This window comes from Chlorocebus sabaeus, chromosome 20, assembly GCF_047675955.1.
Source record: "Chlorocebus sabaeus isolate Y175 chromosome 20, mChlSab1.0.hap1, whole genome shotgun sequence".
In the NCBI taxonomy this organism is placed as follows: domain Eukaryota; kingdom Metazoa; phylum Chordata; class Mammalia; order Primates; family Cercopithecidae; genus Chlorocebus; species Chlorocebus sabaeus.
This window is the reverse complement of record NC_132923.1, coordinates 85,450,733-85,469,930: the sequence shown is the minus strand read 5'-3', so window position 1 is coordinate 85,469,930 and position 19,198 is coordinate 85,450,733. Positions and strand designations below refer to the sequence as shown.

Here is a 19,198-nt window from a genome sequence, read left to right as displayed (position 1 = left end):
AAATTGAATATCCATATGCAAATGAATGAAGTTGGACTCTTACCTCACACTATATACAAAAATTAACTCAAAATGGATTAAATACCTAAATTTAAGAGCTAAAACTATAAAACTTATAGGGGAAATGCTTCCTGACATTGGATTTAGCAATGCTTTCTTGGTTATAACACTAAAAGCAAAGGCAACAACAACACAATAGATAAAAAGAGCTACATCAAAATTTAAAACTTTTGTTCACCAGTGGACAGTATTAACAGAATGAAAAGGTAACCCATGGGATGGGAGAAAATATTTGCAAATCATTTATCTGATAAGGGGTTAATATCTAGGATATATAAAAAATTCAACAAAAAACAACCTGATTTAGAAATGGGCAGAGGACTTGAATAGATATTTCTCCACAGAAGATATACAAATAGTCAATAAGCATAATAAAAAATGCACAACATACTAATCATTAGGGAAATACAAATCAAAGCAATAAATACCACTTCACACCCATTAGGATGCCTATTATAATAAAACAGAAAATAGTAAGGGTTGGCAAAGATGTGGAGACACTGGAACCACTGTGAACTGTTGGTTGGAGTATAAAATAGTATGGCTGTTGCGGAGAATAGTATGATCGTTTCTCAAAAAACTAAAAACAACATTACCCTGTGATCCAGCAATTCTACTTTTAGAATTATACCCAAAAGAATTGAAAGCAGGGACGCAAACAGATATCTGTACCCACACATTCACAGCAACATCATGCACATAGACAAAATGTGGGCAACTAAGTGTCCATTAATGAATGAACAAATAAACAAAATGCAGTATATACATACAATAGACTATTATTAAGCCTAAAAAAGGTAAAAAATTCAGATACATTCTACTATGTGGATGAACCTTGAGAACATTAGGGTAAATGAAATAAGTCAATCATCAAAAGACAAATACTTTATGATTCCACTTATATAAGTATACAGAGTAGTAATGATGGTTGTTAGGGTTTGGTGAGAGGGAGAATAGGGAATTATCTAATGGATATAGCATTTCAGTTCTGGAATATGAAAAAAGTTTTTGAGATGAATGGTGGTGATGATTGCACAACAATGTGAATGTACTTAATGCCCTTGAACTGTACATTTAAAAAAGGTTAACATGCCAAACATTATGTTACATATATTTTACCACAATTTAAAAAAACTACTTATCATAACAAAATAAATAATATCTACCCACTGGACTCCCATTACATGTTCTCTGAGAAGAGCAGCTGGCTCATTTGTTCATTCAATAATATACGCCCAGGCACATTTTCAGGTTCTTGGGTTATATCAGTGAAAACAAAGATCTCAATTCCTTCTGGAGCTTAATTTCTAATAGGATGAAAAGGAAACAGATAAGAGAAAAATGAAGTAATTTATATAATAAGATGGAAAGTAGTAAGTTATAATGAAAGAAGAAAAGTAGAGAATAGTAATGTGGGAGCACTGAGCTGGGTAGTGGTACTTGTAAATGTTAGATAGAGTGGCCAGAATAAGCTTCACTGAGAAGTTGACATCTGAATTAAGATTTGTCAGAGGTAACAGAGATTATCATATGAACAATATGGAGAAGGATCATACCAGGAAGAGGGAACAGCTAGTGCAAAGGGCCAAAGAACATGGCTCTGTTGTTTGTGCAGCAGCAAGAAGACCAGTGTGGCTGGAGCAGAGTGAGTAATGGGAATAATGATGAGATATTGTTAGAAAAGTGCAGGCCACTGTAAGGCTTTTACTGGATATAATTTGAAGGCAGAGTCAATAAGATTTCTTGACAGATTAGAGATAGAGGAAGAGCAAAAGAAGAACGAAGGATGATTCTAAGATTTTAGAATCATCTTAGACTACATTAAAGATGAACCATGAACTAAGATGTGGAAGGTGCCAAGAAAAGCAGGTCTAGGAAGGAAAAACAGCTGCTTTGTGTTAGATTTATGCATTAGATGTATCTATCAGACATTCACATGGAGATTCCAAATAAATTAGCTGGAAAAATGAGCCTGGAGTTCAGGAAAGAGATGTGACTAGAGATATAGATCAGTGTATCAAAAGTATTTGAAGCCACAGATGATTTCCCCCAAGGGAATACAGATAAAAAAGAAAAGAGGTCCAAGGACTAAGACTTGGGACAACACAATATTAAGAGGTTGAGAAAAAGAGGAAATCTCAACAAAGGAGATTAAGAAAGAATGACCAAAGAGGCAGGTGGAAAACCAGAGACCTCATTTGAATTGGGTACATCTAATACTACAACTTTAACCTTCTGAAAACTGTTTCGTCTCTCCACGCCTGGATTTTCCTTGTCTGTACAATAAACATAATATAAATTATCTAACGTAGCTGTTGTGAGAATTAAATGGGACCAAGTAGAGAAAAATGATTAGCATGTTGACTGTTGGAACTCTGCAAGTGTTCAATGAATAGTAGCCATTATTATTATAATTAATGATAAATCTTAGCCTCCTCCTAGACTATTATCGTCATTTATTCTACCACTTTACAGGAAATGAATTAGGAACTGGAATTTAAGCAGAAGATCAACAGAGGTATTAGAAACCTTTAATGTAACACTGTAACCTGCCACTTCAGCCTTAACTTGACTATTCCTCTATCTTGCAAAAATAGAGAAATAGCTCTTGCAAAAATGTGTTAGTTTTTCCTCGAATATGCCCTATATGTTCTGCCTCCACTTCTTGTTCACATTGTTCTTTTTGCTCCACATAATCTCTTTCCGTATTTACCTGCTAAAATACTAGCTCATGCTTTTAAGGCATACCACAAAAGCCACATTCCACTTTGATATCATTATTGATTTATCCTTAATGTGATCTCCCCTTCCTTTAATCTTTGCTGGTTTAATTAACTCTATGGCACCTACCATTTCCTTAGGTTATCCTTTTTAATTCTATAATACCCCTAGCAATATAATCAGTTTAATAATGAGGGTATAAAAAGAGCACATGTACTTAAAAATATGTAATTTAACCACTGTTAATACAATAAACCTTTTAGAAGTCTCATTTGCTCTCATTCTAAGTTTCTGTTTAAATCAATATTCAGCCTACATTAAATCTTGTTTTCTACATACCTCCTTTTTGTATTCCTCACTCTTGCTACTCATGTTGGGAGTTAATTTCCAACCTGAAAACAATGCACTCTGCTAAATCTCATCTTGTTACAATTTGTTCATTATAAGAAACCCAACCTGTTTTTTGGAGCCAGCCTTTTTTTTTTTGGAGACAGAGTCTCACTCTGTTGCCCAGGCTGGCGTGCAATGGCACAATCTTGGCTCACTGCAACCTCCGCCTTCTGGGTTTAAGCAATTCTCCTGCCTCTGCCTCCCAAGTAGCTGGAATTACAGGCACCCACCACCATGCCCGGCTAATTTTTGTATTTTCAGTGGAGACAGGTTTTCACCATGTTGGCCAGGCTGGTCTCGAACTCCTGACCTCAAGTGACCTACCTGCCTCGGCCTCCCAAAATGCTGGGATTACAGCCGTGAGCCACTGCACCCAGACTTCTGTAAAGGCATTTCTACTATTCTTTTTCTATGTTCATAATCCTTAATTAGTCACAATTAATACATTTGTATACTGAACAACTTACTCTATATTCACCTGGAAAAATAAAGCAATCTATTTTCAGCATATTAGAGTATTTAGACATTTGACTTTACTTTCCTCAAATTTTCTGCTTTCCCAAATGATAGCTGGTCTGTTTTTGTTTTAAATGAACAGTGGAAAAGAGGCAGAGTTACTTTGTTGAAAAAGCTTTTTGATTTTGTCAGACCTAACGTTGAATAGTGGCTTTACCTGGTTCAAATCTATTAAACTGTATGATCTTGATGAACACTGCTTAATATTTCTGGTCCTTAGTTTATGATTAAAATGAGATTACTATTTAAAAAGGTTATTAAAAGAATAAATAAAAAAATAGATACCATAAATGAAGTATGAAGACTGGATGCTAAAATAACACTTAGCTTTTCTCTGTATTGTTAACAGAACCCATTTGTATTTGTAAAGCAATTTTCATTTTCTATTGGAAGCCACTAATCTTTTAACTTAGACCAAGATCCATAACAGTCAATGCTGACTTTAAAGCTGCCAAGCAGCACAGCATTTTATAAAGCAAAACATTTTTATTGGTTTACTGATACTGGGTAGAGTTCATATTCTAGTATAATATTCAACATGAACAATAAGTGAAATAATGAAAGATAAGTAGAAAGTGATACACAAATGCTTGTTATTATTGGTAAATTACAATTGGATATAATTATGCAATAATTTTAAAGCTATAAATAACAGGACAAATATATTTAGAGGCAAAGAAAAAATCTTTAAAAAAAGTGTAATGTTTAACGTTCAATGAAGTTGATAAATTATTTATTTACCTGAATCGCTTGCTGCAACAACTGTTCCACCAGGAGCAAAAGGATCATTGTGCTTCAATGTTTCCACCTAAACAAAGCATACAAAACCATGAATGAGAGAGGCAACACCATAGCTGAAACCTCATCACCACTCCAAAGAATATACTATCTACAAATTCTTAATGAATTAAGGAATATAGACATTAGGAACAAATGTTTCCCCATAGTGATCTGCAATCTTACTAACTGGAAATAATACGTATTATTTTCTAATCTTAACTGTGAAACATAACATCCATTCAGAAAAGTACATGAAACAGATCTATGGTTTAACAAGTATGTATCAAGTGAACACTTGTGTAGTTATCTCCCAGGAAACTGACAATACCTCGGAAGTCTTCATGTGCTCCTCTATAATCACAATCCTGATTTTGGTGATACTCGTTTATTTTTTTCTTCATAATCTCGCTAGTTGTATAGATGTACATTGTTTTAACTTTTTACTTATTTCATTTTTTAGAGACAGGGTCTCGCTCTGTCACCCCAGCTGGAATACAGTGGTGTGATCACAGCTCACTGTAACCTCAAACTCCTGGGCTCAAGTGATCCTCCTGCCTCTCCCCTGCGTTAGCCTCCCGAATAGCTGGGACTACAGGTGTATGCCACCACACCTGGGTAATTTTTGTTATTATTTGTAGAGACAGGGTCTTGCTATGTTTCTCTCAAACTCCTGGCCTCAAGAAATCCTCCCACCTTGGCCTCCGAAAGCACTGGGATTTCAGGTGAGAGCCACCACTAACCTTTTATCTTGGAATAATTTAGATTTACGTAAGAGCTGTAAAGATAGTACAGAGTTCCCATACACTCTTCACCCAGTTTCCCCTAATGTTAATATCTCACATAATTATAGTACATCTATTAAAACGAAGAACACTGGTACAAAACTATAAACCATAGATTTTATTAGATTTCACCAGATTCCAGAATATCATTTTACATTTAGAATGCACACACTATTTTAATTCTCACATATCCTAGTACTTAATATCATAAAATGTTAATTTCTATTTTCTAATTGTTATCTAAAAATAATTCTGCATTCTGACCCTCAGAGAGAAAACACATGTACACACACACACACACACACACACACACACACACACACACACGCACATACATAAAGATAGCTTTTTGCTAAAAAGATCCTGCTGCTTTCAATAATAAACTATGTAAAAGTCTGGGATCAAGAGCAACTGATCTTGCTAAAGGTGAGGATGTTACCAGATGCCAGAGATTCTGGCTTTTAACTGTCTTCCTACTTTATACTTTAGTTTTTAATCATAGTCAAACAAATTGTATATTTAGGAAGATAACTGAATTTCCTCTTTCTGGCACCAGGCTCTTTTTAAGGGGCTAGCTGAAAGACTTGGCAAACAGGTGAAAAGTGTGTGAAAAGAGTTTCTGAACATTTATTTGCAACTCTGATGCATGATTATCAATGTCATTTGTATTACAGACTCTATTTCCAATTATCAAGAAGTTGGATATTACAAATAAATGTCAAATAATACTGCCAGAGCTTAATATATGAATTTCCAAGTTAAAAAAAAAATGTAGGCCGGGTGTGGTGGCTCAGGCCTGTAATCCCAGCACTTTGGGAGGCCGAGACAGGCGGATCACGAGGTCAGGAGATCAAGACCATCCTGGCTAACACGGTGAAACCCCGTGTCTACAAAAAATACAAAAAACTAGCTGGGCGAGGTGGCGGGCGCCTGTAGTCCCACCTAATGTAGTCCCAGCTACTCGGGAGGCTGAGGCAGGAGAATGGCGTAAACCTGGCAGGCGGAGCTTGCAGTGAGCTGAGATTCGGCCACTGCACTCCAGCCTGGGCAACAGAGCGAGACACCGTCTCAAAAAAAAAAAAAAAAAAAAATTTAATTGTAGAGAAAGGTAATGTTAACTGGGACTAACCTTCTCTCTTTATAAAAGAATCCATTAAAACTACTAGCAGAAAGAATACTAATGAAGTTTTTAGAAATGAAAACCATGAATGATAAAAAGTAATGACAGTATTAACTGATGCCAATTATATTATACAACTAGCACACTAACTTAGATATCTGCGGAATACACAGCAATTAAAGAAAAACTTATACTGGTCTATATAGCGAGATAACTTTCCATGTTTCCTAATATGATAGTCATAACACCAGTGTAAGAGAAGGTCACTGACATAACAAGTCACCAAGGACAAGCTGAGCATCCCTTATCCGAAATGCTTGGGACAAAAAGTATTTTGGATGTTGGTTTTTTTCAGATTTTGGAATATTTGTGTTCTATTTACCAAGTCAACATCCATAATCTGAAAATGTGAAAGGCTCCAAAGTCTGTTTGAAACCTTTTGAGTGCTGACATGATACTCAGGAAATGTTTACTGGCACATTTCGGATTTGGGGTGCTCAACCTGTATTATTACTTCCTCTCTTTGAGAGAAAGAAAAACTAACAGGCTGTGTTTTAAACAACAGCTTACAGATTTGATTTGCCATCACAAGGAGAAAGGGAAAGGGCATGTCTACATGTGCGTCAGATTTAGTTTCTAGTCCTTCATCATACACTGTGCAACCACCCTAAAAGGCCGTCAGGACAGCAAGGGGAACAGGACAGATTGTGCAGCCCATGAAGGAACAAGGGGCCACAAAACTCTATGTCAGTTTGATAATTGGGGAGTTTAGCAGGGCCAATTTTTAAAAAATTTCTAGATTGTATTGGTGAAAATCTTAGATTTTGGTTACACAGAACAGAGTTTGAGTCTAGTTCTACCACTAATTAACTTACTACCAACTTAAATCTTTTTTTTTTTTTTTTTTTTTTAATTGAGACAAGATCTCACTCCGTCACCCAAGCTGGAGTACTGTAGTGCAATCATGGCTCACTGTTGCCTTGACTTCCTTAGCTCACACAATCCTCCCACCTCAGTCTCTCAAGTAGCTGGGATTATAGGTGCATGCTATCACACCTGACTAATATTTTAATTTTTTTGTAGAAACAGTGTCTCGCTTTGTTGTCCAGGCTGATTGTGAACTACTTGCCTCAAGTGATCCTCCTGCCTTGGCCTCCTAAAGTGCTGGAATTAGAGGTGGGAGCCACCACACCTGGCCTCAACTTAACATATGTAAACCTCATACGATTACTGTGAAAATTAAACGAGACAATGCATATAAAGAGCTTGGCACCATCCCTGGCACATAGAGGAAATTAGATAAGCTGCAGCTATTATAATATTGCCAATTTGGTTTTTTGTTTGTTTTGAATGGTGAAATTACAAGCTGTAAGCAAGGACAACATACCTGTAGAAAACTGGGAACAAAAAGTCAGTAAAACAAACAGTAGAAAAATCTCATGGGGGACAGGACAAGAGGAATGTATTCATTTTTAAATTAGAAGAGCTGATTTAGCTTTCTTGCTCTTTAGATCATAGGAGAATGAGAGGCTAGAATAAGAAGGTTAAGAAGAGAAGAATTCCGGTAGCAGCAACTTTAGAAGAATTTGGCAAATGGGTCCACACTGCAAACTAAGCACTATAGGAAAACAGAGTATCCAGTAGCCCGGGGAAACCAAAAATATTCAGTTACGAAGGTATCTGTCCAGTTTTCATTCAATGGAAAACACCAGTTCTTAGCCAGGCAGCTCTTTACTGAATAAAAAAAGAAGCAACTTTCAATAATACAAAATCTATTATCTTTAAAATAATCAATTACATTTTAAAGGAAAAATTCTTAATCTAAGAGTACTAGAAGATAAAATTTTTGCTTCAAATGCCTCTCAATTAACTGGTCCTTTATAGGTTCAGTTTACCTACAGACGTGAAACCACCCGTCTCAAAAACGAAGTCTTAAAACACAAATTAAAAAGCAAAACCAAAAACCAGCAAAACCATTCCTAATTACTGACATTGGGTAATGGATGCATGAAAGCTTGTTAAAATATTTCATTACATTATTCTCGTTTAAGTATTTCTAAATATCCACAATATGAAGATTTTTTTAAAGCCTCCAGATAAAAGAGCAACTAGCTATAGGACCTTAAACATGTTAATTTTTTAAGTCCCAGTGTCCTTATTTTTAAAATAGGGATATCAACACCTACTTTGCAAAATTGATGTAAATATTAGAAACAACGAATGTAAAGCACACACCAGTACCTGGATCAGGCATGTGGTTATTAAATAGTGATTGTGTAGGTATGTATGTTCTCAAGAGAGCTTGACATTTAATAAGAATTTGTACTTTGCAGAATTAACATTCCAGATGTGTCTATGAAATAACATAAATGATTTTATTTTTCTAAAGTTCTTTTAAAGTAATTTTCATTATTTCAATAATATACCAAACATTTCAGAAAAGTTTTATATAAGATTGGCTTATAAATTTCCAATCATTGTTAGTATCCTCAATAGGATAAGATTTAGTCTCTTGAAAGATGAACATCACTTTTGGACCCTGTTCAGTCATTCCAGTTAATTCCAGTGGGTAACCAAACTATGAAATACCAGTCTGAACCAAAAACTAAATGAATTGGGATGCGACTGAAATTCTTATATGGTCCGTTAGAAGTAATCTAAATGAGGGTTCTTTCATCACTATGTATTTCAAGAAACTTGCTTAGGACACTTATCCATTTAACTTAACAGTTTTTAATTCTCCCACTTACCGATGTAATATTGCTATTGTTGGCTGCACTGAAAGGGTCAGTGCTTGAAGTGGCAAAAGGATCAGTAGATTGCCTGAAGAAACAGTCTGATGCAAATGGATCTGAACCTTTGAAAGGATCACCACCAAATGGATCTAAAAAAATAAGGCATGAATATAAGAGACAAAAAAAAATTATTGCACTAAATTTCCCATCACTTGAAGGTATGATCAGTGCCTTAATTAAAAGATAGTTTGGGGCCAGGTGCAGTGGCTCACACCTGTAATCCCACCACTTTGGGAGGCTGAGGCAGGCAGATCACTTGAGATCAGGAGTTCAAGACCAGCCTGGCCAACATGGCTCTACTAAAAAATACAAAAATTAGCCAGGAGTGGTGGTGCGCACCTACAGTCCCAGCTACTCGGGAGGCTGAGGTGGGAGAATCACTTGAACATGGGAGGCAGAGGCTGCAGTGAGCAAAGACCTGCCACTCCACTCCAGCCTGGGTGACAGTGAGACCCTGTCTCAAAAACAAACCAACAAAAATCAACAAACAAAAAGACAGTTTGGGCTGGGTGCAGTGGCTTACACCTGTAATTCCAGCACTTTGGTAGGTTGAGGTGGACGGATCACTTGAGCTCAGGAGTTTAACACCAGCCTGGCTAACATGGTGAAACCCTGCCTCTACTAAAAACACAAAAATTAGCCAGGCGTGGTGGTGCGCGCCTGTAATCCCGGCTATTCAGGAGGCTGAGGCATGAGAATAATTACTTCAGCATGGGAGGTGGAGGTTGCAGTGAGTTAAGATCACACTACTTGTACTCTAGCCTGGGCAAGAGTGCAAGACTGTCTCAAAAAAAAACCCAAAAAGACAGTTTGAAATGCTGTAGAATCTAAGCTATTTTTTATTTCAGACTCCTTTGCAATTTTGATAAAAGATATAGAACCTTTCACCTAATAAACTTATTTTTTTAAATTAACATATAATTTCAAGGGATCCAATTTTAAGTTTCGTTATTCTATGCTATCATAACTAAAGAAAACACAATAAAAACTTCTAAATGTATTTTTCTCTCTGAGATCAAAGCTAACAGCCAATAGTTTAGAACAGGTTTGGGATGCGAAAACTAAACGGTAAACAAGATTTGCATTATTCTAATGAAAATTCCCAGAAAAAGAGTATCTTAAAAAGCCTGATGTTTTAGTAATTCTTCAAGATCCTCTTCCTCTAATCACATGTGTGGGCTATAATCATAGGAAAACAAAATTACATTCTAAATCCCGAAGTAGTATAGATCATTATGTTCACCAAACCTTTAGTTAGTAAGGAGGAATCAGAATAAATATTAAAAGCACCAAAGTCTAAACACTAATGTCATTTTTAAAAAAGTAAAGCTACTGGGCATAGTGGCTCATGTCTGTCTGTAATTGCAGCACTTTGGGAGGCTGAGGTAGGAGGACTGCTTGAGCCCAGGAGTTTAAGATCAACCTGGGCAACACAGTGAGACCCTGTCTCCACAAAAAATTTTTTAAAAAATCAGTCAGGTGTGCTGGCATGAGCCTGTAGACCTAGGTACTCAGGAGGCTGAGGCAGGAGGACTAGTTGAGCTCAGGAAGTCAAGGCTGCAGTGAGCCATGATCACACCACTGCACTGCAGCCTGGGTGACAGAATAAGACCCTGTCTCAGAAACAAAAAACACCAGGAAAAAAAAAAAAGGAGAAGTAAAAGTAAAGCAACAATTTATTAAGCAAAATCTCAAGAATTTACTACTTTCTTTCTGAAAATGCCAGGCACATAGAGTATCTTACTGGGGCTTCAGTTTCAGACCCAAATAACATAAATTTATTATTAAGCGGAAATGAATGAAAGCTAAGATGAAACTCAGTAAGATACTGACCAATTTTTCCAAAAGGATCATCCTTGAAAGGATCACCTGTGATAAAATAAACAGAAAGAAATCCAAATAACAGTATTTACTGTGATGACACCGTTACTTAAAGGGTAACTTTAAAACAAAAGCAAAGCAAAGTTTATTTCAATAACTTCACTTCAAAGTAGATAAAATAAGGAATGTCGTTGACCTTATTAAATGTACAGCCAACTATACTTACCTTGATCACAAGTTGAGGTTACAGATGGAGGGGAAGACATTGCAGCAAAAATTTTACTAACAAAACCTCTACTCTTCACAAGAGTACTGGGAGGGTGTTATTATCACCAGTTCAGAAATAGAGATACTGAGCTTTACTGAAGCGGGGAAGGAAAAAAAAAAAAAAAATTCCTACAGGACTGAAGAGTCCAGAAATAAATCCTTACATTTATGGTCATTTGATTTTTGAAAAGAGTATCAAGAACACAAAATGGACAAAGGACAGTCTTTTCAACAAATGGTGTTGGGACAACTGGATATCCACATGCAAAAGAATGAAGCTTGACCCCTATCTCACATCACATACAAAAATAAACTCAAAATGGATCAAAGATCTAACTGTAACAGCAAAACTATAAAACTCTTAGACAAAGAGAGCAGTAAAGCTTTGTGACTAAGGTAATAGTTTCGTAGATGACACCAAAAGCACAAGTGATAGAAGAAAAAACAGATAATTGGACTTCACCAAAATTGAATAAACACTTTTCCAAAGAAGACATACAAATGGCCAATAAGCATCTAGAAAGATGTTCAACATTAGTCAGCAGGAAAATACAAAGCAGGCCAGGCGCAGTGGCTCATGCCTGTAATCCCAGCACTTTAGAAGGCTGAGGCAGGTGGATCACCTGAAGTCAGGAGTTCAAGACCAGCCTGGTCAAAATGGTGAAACACAGTCTCTACTAAAAATATAAAAATTAGGCCGGACGTGGTGGCTCACACCTGTAATCCCAGCACTTTGGGAGGCCAAAGTAGGCAGATCATGAGGTCAAGAGATGGAGACCATCCTGGCCAACATGGTGAAACCCCGCCTCTACTAAAAATACAAAAATTAGCTGGGTGTGGTGGCAGGCGCCCGTAATCCCAACTACTGGGGAGGCTGAGGCAGGAGAATCACTTGAATCCGGGAGGCAGAGGTTGCAGTGAGTCAAGATTGTGCCACTGCACTCCAGCCTGGCAAAAGAGCGAGACTCCATCTCTAAATACATACATACATACATACATACATACATACATACATACATACATAAAGTTAGCCGGGTGTGGTGGTGGGCGCCTGTAGCCCCAGGTACTCAAGAGGCTGAGACAGGAGAATTGCTTGAACCCAGGAGGTGGAGGTTGCAGTGAGCCGAGATTGTGCCACTGCACTCCAGCCTGGGTGACAGACTGAGTTGGTAGGCTATTGAAACCAAAGCCTTAATCCTTAGTTTATATATTACAAAGCCTTTTTTTAGGTAAATCTATAATAGAAAAAAAAAAAGAGTACTTACTGCCAACGAAAGGATCAGACTGGAAAAAATCCAAGTTTGTATCTGCAACTGGATCTGTCAGTGAACTTGAGTCTACATTAAATGGATCTTCCTAAAAATAATTTTTAATTAAAATTTTTTTTTAGAAACCAAAGTTTTAAAAGGTAACATTTTAAAATAAAATAACATATATTCAGGTCATACACATGCTTTGAAAAATCAACTGATGGGCCGGGCACAGTGGCTCACACGTGTAATCCCAGCACTTTGGGAGGCTGATGTGGGTGGATCACAAGGTCAAGAGAGAGAGACCATCCTGGCCAACATGGTGAAACCCCGTCTCTACCAAAAATACAAAAATTAGCTGGGCGTGGTGGCACATGCCTGTAGTCCCAGCTACTTGGGAGGCTGAGGCAGGAGAATCGCTTGAACCTGGGAGGTGGAGGTTGCAGTGAGCTGAGATCGCGCCACTGCACTCAAGCCTGGGTGACAAAGTGAAACTTAGTCTCAAAAACAAAAGAAAAATCAACTGATGGTAATGTAACAAATATTTCTCTAGTCATAAAGTACATTTAACACGTTTCTCTTTCCTTCGCCTAAAATAGTGTATAATTCATCTAAGGAAAACAGTGATAAGGACATTTTTTAAATATATCATTTAATTTTTAGAGATAAGGTCTCTCTATGTTGCCTAGTGCCACCAGCTCAGGCTCAAGCAATCCACCTACTTCAGCCTCCTGAGTAGTTGGGACTACAGGCACTTGCCACCACATCCAGCTATTAAGAACATTTATTTATTATTTATTTATTTTATATGTATAAATTCAAGGGGTCCAAGTGGAATTCTGTTACATCACTATATTGCCTAATGGTAAAGTCGGGGCTTTTGATGTATCAGTCATCTGAATAATGTATATTGTACCCATTAAGTAATGTCTGATAATTCACCTCCTCCTGTCCTTCCACCCTTATGAATCTCCAATGTTAATATAAAATCATTTTTACCTCTTTTGAATGTCTGTTATTATCGAGTTCAGAACAAACTTTTTCAGTAACAGCTGTAGTCACCTCATTTTCATCAGTCACACCAGAAGGCAGTAGTTCAGGACTACTTCTTGCCTACAAAATATTAATGCAAGTAGATTAACAATATACTTTTTGACTTGGCAGAGACAACTGACTAAAGATAACCAAAAATTATTTAAAAATAAAAAGACAAGTAGAACGTATTCATCAAATAATTTCTCCTTCTATAATCTTTTTTAGGGACATGGTGTCATCAAGCATCAAAGTCATTCATGTCAGAAACCTTCAGGTCATCTTTAATCCTCAGTTAGAATAAGACTCCAAGTCTTGCTCAGTCTACCTCTTACCTCTTTTTCAAATCCTTGCCTTCTTCTCCATCCTCACTGTCACTATCAGTCACTTACAGTATTATTATCTTTGGTTCCAATTACTATAGCAGTCTTCCTTCCAACTGCTTTCCTGCCTGCAATACGTGCATTTCCAATCTCTTCTCCTTACTGTAGCCAAACTAATAGCTCTAAGACTTGGATGTGATCATGACCCTTCTGGTTAAAATTTTTCAATGGCTTCCCATTGTCTTCTTCATTTAGACGAGTGGGTGAAAGACTTAAGAAGCAGTAGGGGCAGACTGGGTGCGGTGGCTCACGCTTGTAATCCCAATGCTATGGGAGGCCGAGGCAGGCAGATCACGAGGTCAGGAGATCGAGACCATCCTGGCTAACATGGTGAAACCCCGTCTCTACTAAAAATGCAAAAAATTAGCCAGGCGTGGTGGCACGCGTCTGTATTCCCAGTTACTCAGGAGGCTGAGGCAGGCGAACAGCTTGAACTTGGGAGGCAGAGGTTGCAGTGAGCCGAGACCACGCCACTGCACTCCAGCCTGGCCCACAGAGTGAGACTCTGTCTCAAAAAAAAAAAAAAAAAAAAAAAATAGCAGGGGCAATATCTATTTTATACCACCCTTATCTATTTGAAGGATAACCTAGTAATCTGCCTTTTGCACTTGAAAGAATATTGTATAATCCATACGCAACTGTACTGTGTAAATAAAATCGAGTCTGTTAACTTTTCACTTTTAACACCTCTCAAACTTCTATTCTTCCTATTATCCCTTCTACAGTCTTACTCTCTAATTCGTTTTCCACATTTCTAAAAGTTAATCACATCACTTCTTGCTCAAAATTCTTCAATGGCTGTTCACTGTATTAGGATAAATCCCCCAAAGCTTTAAGATGAATCTAAATTTCTCACTTTCTGGCACTTTCTGACCTAAAAGTGGTCACTTTTATCCAGGTACACATGACAATCACCCATAGAATGTGTTTTTAAAATACATGTATCTGGCTCTATCCCAGAAACTAGTTTAGCAAGTTTGGGGAATCACCTATACTTTGATAAGCACCAGAGGTAATGCAGATGCCTACTAGGAGCGCCTCATCTCTTACCAATACCCTCTCCATCATCACAAGATATCCTTCAGAACTTCTCAAGATTCTGTGCTGCATGTATTCTTCCACCTTATACCTATACTAATACTGTTTTCTCTGGCAGGAATGTATCCTCCTCTTCTTTGCTTAACCCTTTCTCACTTGTCAAAGCTCACTTACAAAGCTTTTTCCAACAAAATCTTTATGAACCCCCTCCAAACTGTCCGATCTAAAAATTCTGTGCTTCCTTTAGCACAGCCCTCTAACACAGTGTTACACTACTACACTATACACTGCTTGAAGGAAAGATTGAGGTCTCTTGTCTCTGTAGCTCTTATGTAATACAGCACTCTTGCACATAGTTGGTACTCTCCAAATAATTGGTAAATAAATGTCCTTAACACTATGTAATAAAAATTATTATAGTTTTGGGTGAGGTACTTAAAAAAAAGTTTTACTCTATGGAACAACTGTTTTAAAAACAGGCTCTATAAAAAATAAATTAGCTGGCTGGGCATGGTGGCTCACGCCTGTAATCCCTGCACTTTGGGAGGCCAAGGCAGGTGGGTCACTTGAGGTCAGGAATTCAAAACCAGGCTGGCCAACATGATGAAACCCCATCTCTACTAAAAATATAAAACATTAGCTGGGTGTAGTGGCATGAGACTGTAATCCCAGCTACTCAGGAGGCTGAGGCAGGAGAATCACTTGAACCCGAGAGGCAGAGGTTGCAGTAAGCCAAGATCACGCCACTGCACTCCAGCCTGGGCAACAAGAGCAAAACTCCGTCTCCAAAAAAAAAAAAAAAAAAAAAAAAGCTGAAGTTATCTTTTTATACTATACTAGTTAAAATGTACAATTGTTTGGATTAGGACTCACTCTCTGCCTCTAAAAAGGAAATCTCAATTGTTCTCACATGAGGCAAGGCCATGTATTTATATTAGATATAATGCCAATGAAACTTGGATCTGCACAAGGAAGTTGATTATGAAAGTTATGAAAGTATTAGACTCACTGGAGATTCCTGGTGTATGGGCTCAGACTCTAGGTTGCTCTGGCCTTCAGCATGTTCATTAAGGTTGGCTGTTTCACTGCTGCTGGTGCTGAGGCTGCAATAATCTGTAGCTCCATTTACAAGAATGCTGTGTGGGCTACTGCACCAATTTAACGTATTATTATGATTTTCCAAATCTTTCATTTCCATCAGTTTCATTTGCATCTGCCAACACAAAGCGGGAATACAGAACAGAATTTATTACTCAAAAGACATGTAACATACAAATGCCCTCCTCCACTTCCTGACGGGCTAGGTGTGGCAGCTCTTGCCTATAATCTCAACACTTTGGGAAACTGAGGCAGGAGGACTGCTTCAGCCCAGGAGTTCAAGACCAGCCTGAGCAACACAATGAAACCTCATTTCTACAAGATATATAAAAATCAGCTGGGCATGGTGGAGTGCACCTGTAGTCCCAGTTACTCAGGAGGCTGAGAAGGAAGGATCACTTGAGCCCAGAGGTCAAGGCTGCAGTGAGCCATGATCACACCACTACACTCCAGAGTGACAGAATGAGACCCTGCCTCAAAAAAATAAATAAAATAAAAATGGTTATAACCATAGACTTGGTCTAGGATACATTTGTTTCCTTTAAGAAGAATCCTCTGGGAATGCTACATGACTTAGAGGAAGGATTCAGTAATTTCTGACAATAAGTATTCCTTTTTTTAAGGAAATTCAAAAAAAGAAAACGGTTTAAAGAATACCCATTCATCTGGCACCATTCTCACTACAACTCTTTCAGGTTACCTGTTTATTGAGTACCTACATTAGGACAAGAACTGTGCTAAATGATAGGGATTTTTAAAAATGTGTAAGTTCCTGGACCAAAACCATCAGTCTGCTAGGAGAGACAGACATATAAGCAAATATGCAGGGAAAAATCTTATTACTGCTATAATAGAAATACAAAGTCCAACAAAAGCAGAATGCAGAAAATACCATAAAGAAATAAGAATTTAAGGTATATCTTGCATGATGAATGAGTAGGTAGGTACTCAGCTGCCAGATAACAGGGGGTAAGGAAGCACAAAAGTGAAGGACTTCATTCTATGTAATAACTGAGCACACTGGACTGGATTTTAGAAGAACTGGATTTCAGATGTAGCCCTTTTCAAGGATATGTAACCATGAGAAAGTTACTTGAACTTCCTTGGCTTTAATTTTTTCAAATTCATAATGAAAGAAATGGACTCCATGATCTCTGTGTTTCTGTCTAATCATCCTTTTTTTTTTTTTTTTTTTTTAGTTTTTAGTTTTTGAGACAGATTCTCACTCTGTTGCCCAGGGTGAAGTACAGTGGTGTGATCTGAGCTCAATGTAACCTCGGCCTCCCAGGCTCAAGCGATTCTCGTGCCTCAGCCTCCCAAGCAGCTGGGATTACAGGCAGGTACCACCATGTCCAGCTAATTTTTGTATCTTTTAGTAGAAATAAGAGTTTGGTCATGTTGGCAGGGATGGTCTCGAAATCCCGGCCTCAAGTGATCCGCTGCCTCACCCTCCCAAAGTGCTGGGATTACAGGCATGGGCCACAATGCCCAGCCCTAACTATCTCATCATTCATTAAAACATTAGTCTTCATGTAGGGAAACCTGGAAATAAAAAAGCAAAGGATCTATACATAAGACCAACTATAACACTGCACATTTATCTACAGAAGGAACAATTTCCTTAAGGAACAAGTTTCCAAATTAGTAAATGGGAATTCAAAATTAGAATCACAAAACAGAAGAAACTAGGTTATTGTTTATAAAATAAGCAACACTTATTGAGCACTTATATACCAAGCACCATGCTAAAATGTCTTATAGGCTTTGTCTCTTTAATCCTCATAGTGGCCTTAAGGGGTAGGGTATTTATTAATCCTCCAATTTTGAAGATGAAGAATCTGATACTAAGGTGATTTAGCTAGTAAGTGGCAGACCAGTACTTAAACCTAGACCATCCAGCCACAAAGTCCACACTCTTAATCACTACTCCAATGATAATCATCAGATAGACATACAAGATGTATGATAGTTTCAATATACAACAGGTAACAACAACAAAAAAAACCTATTGTATAAAATGACTGAAAAATGAACAGTAAACTAGGCAAGAGGTTGAAGGAGCAGAAGTTGGAAAGTATAACTGACTAAAGGATACAGAGGATCCATTTGAGTATATTTCTTGCTTTACAAAGACTTACTGAACTCATTTCCTGTTGTGAATCTTGTAGGTGCTGCTGAAGAGGTTCCAGTTGAGCCTTCCCTGACTCTACACTCTCCTCCAATTCTGCTGTTTCCTGCTGTAGACGGCTCAGCTCTTCTCTAGCTTTTGCCAATTCTTCTTCATAAGTGGAGATCTGTGATTCCTGACTAGTTAATTCAGCTTTCAGAGAAGAGATCTATAATGTGAAAGTGAATGAGAAGAAATGGGGATTAAAAGAAGAGATGTCACTGAAATGTTCCAAAATGCAATACATTTATTTGTTTAGTTTACTTTACTATTTTGGTGGGGTTTTGTTTGTTTGTTTGTTTTTGACAGCAATAGCAAATAATTTATTTAATTTTTGAGAGAGAGAGAGTCTTGCTATGTTGCCCAGGCTGGATTCAAACTCCTGGACTCAAGTGATCCTCCTGAGTAGGTGGGACTATAGGAGCATGCCCAGCCATAGGTAGGCCTATTATGGTGTTTTATTGTTGTTGTTGTTTTATTTCTTTGAGACAGTCTCACTCTGTTACCCAGGCTGGAGTGCAGTGGCACGATCACAGCTCACTTCAGGCTCAACTTTCCCAGGCTCAGGTGATCCTCTTACCTTAGCCTCTCGAGTAGGTGGGATTACAGATGTGGGCCACCACGCCTGGCTTTCAAAAAAAAAATTTTTTTTTTTGAGACGGAGTCTTGCTCTGTTGCCCAGGCTGGAGTGCAGTGGTGTGATCTTGGTTCACTGCAAGCTCCACCTCCCGGGTTCAAGCCATTCTCCTGGCTCAGCCTCCTGAGTAGCTGGGACTACAGGCGCCTGCCACCGCGCCCGGCTAATTTTTTGTAATTTTAGTAGAGATGGGTTTCACCGTGGTCTCGATCTCCTAACCTCATGATCTGCCCGCCTCGGCCTCCCAAGGTGCTGGGATTACAGGCATGAGCCACTGCGCCCAGTCACCTTTCATATTTTTTGTAGAGATAAGATTTCTCCATGTTTCCCAGGCTGGTCTC

The 19,198-nt window shown here is 37.9% G+C and overlaps 1 protein-coding gene across 3 annotated transcripts in view; it reads right to left on the bottom strand.

Moving 5' to 3' along the window:
- Positions 1 to 19,198, bottom strand: part of EPS15 (epidermal growth factor receptor pathway substrate 15) — a 160,066-nt gene that overhangs the window by 21,633 nt on the left and 119,235 nt on the right. For all 3 annotated transcript variants that reach the window (XM_007978767.3, XM_007978770.3, XM_007978769.3), the window contains 7 exons: positions 18,192 to 18,389; positions 15,965 to 16,168; positions 13,502 to 13,615; positions 12,518 to 12,608; positions 10,998 to 11,033; positions 9,120 to 9,253; positions 4,429 to 4,495 (listed from right to left, as the gene is read on the bottom strand). In XM_007978767.3, the coding sequence (XP_007976958.1) occupies positions 4,429 to 4,495; positions 9,120 to 9,253; positions 10,998 to 11,033; positions 12,518 to 12,608; positions 13,502 to 13,615; positions 15,965 to 16,168; positions 18,192 to 18,389 (844 nt within the window). The remainder of the gene's footprint in view (positions 1 to 4,428; positions 4,496 to 9,119; positions 9,254 to 10,997; positions 11,034 to 12,517; positions 12,609 to 13,501; positions 13,616 to 15,964; positions 16,169 to 18,191; positions 18,390 to 19,198) is intronic.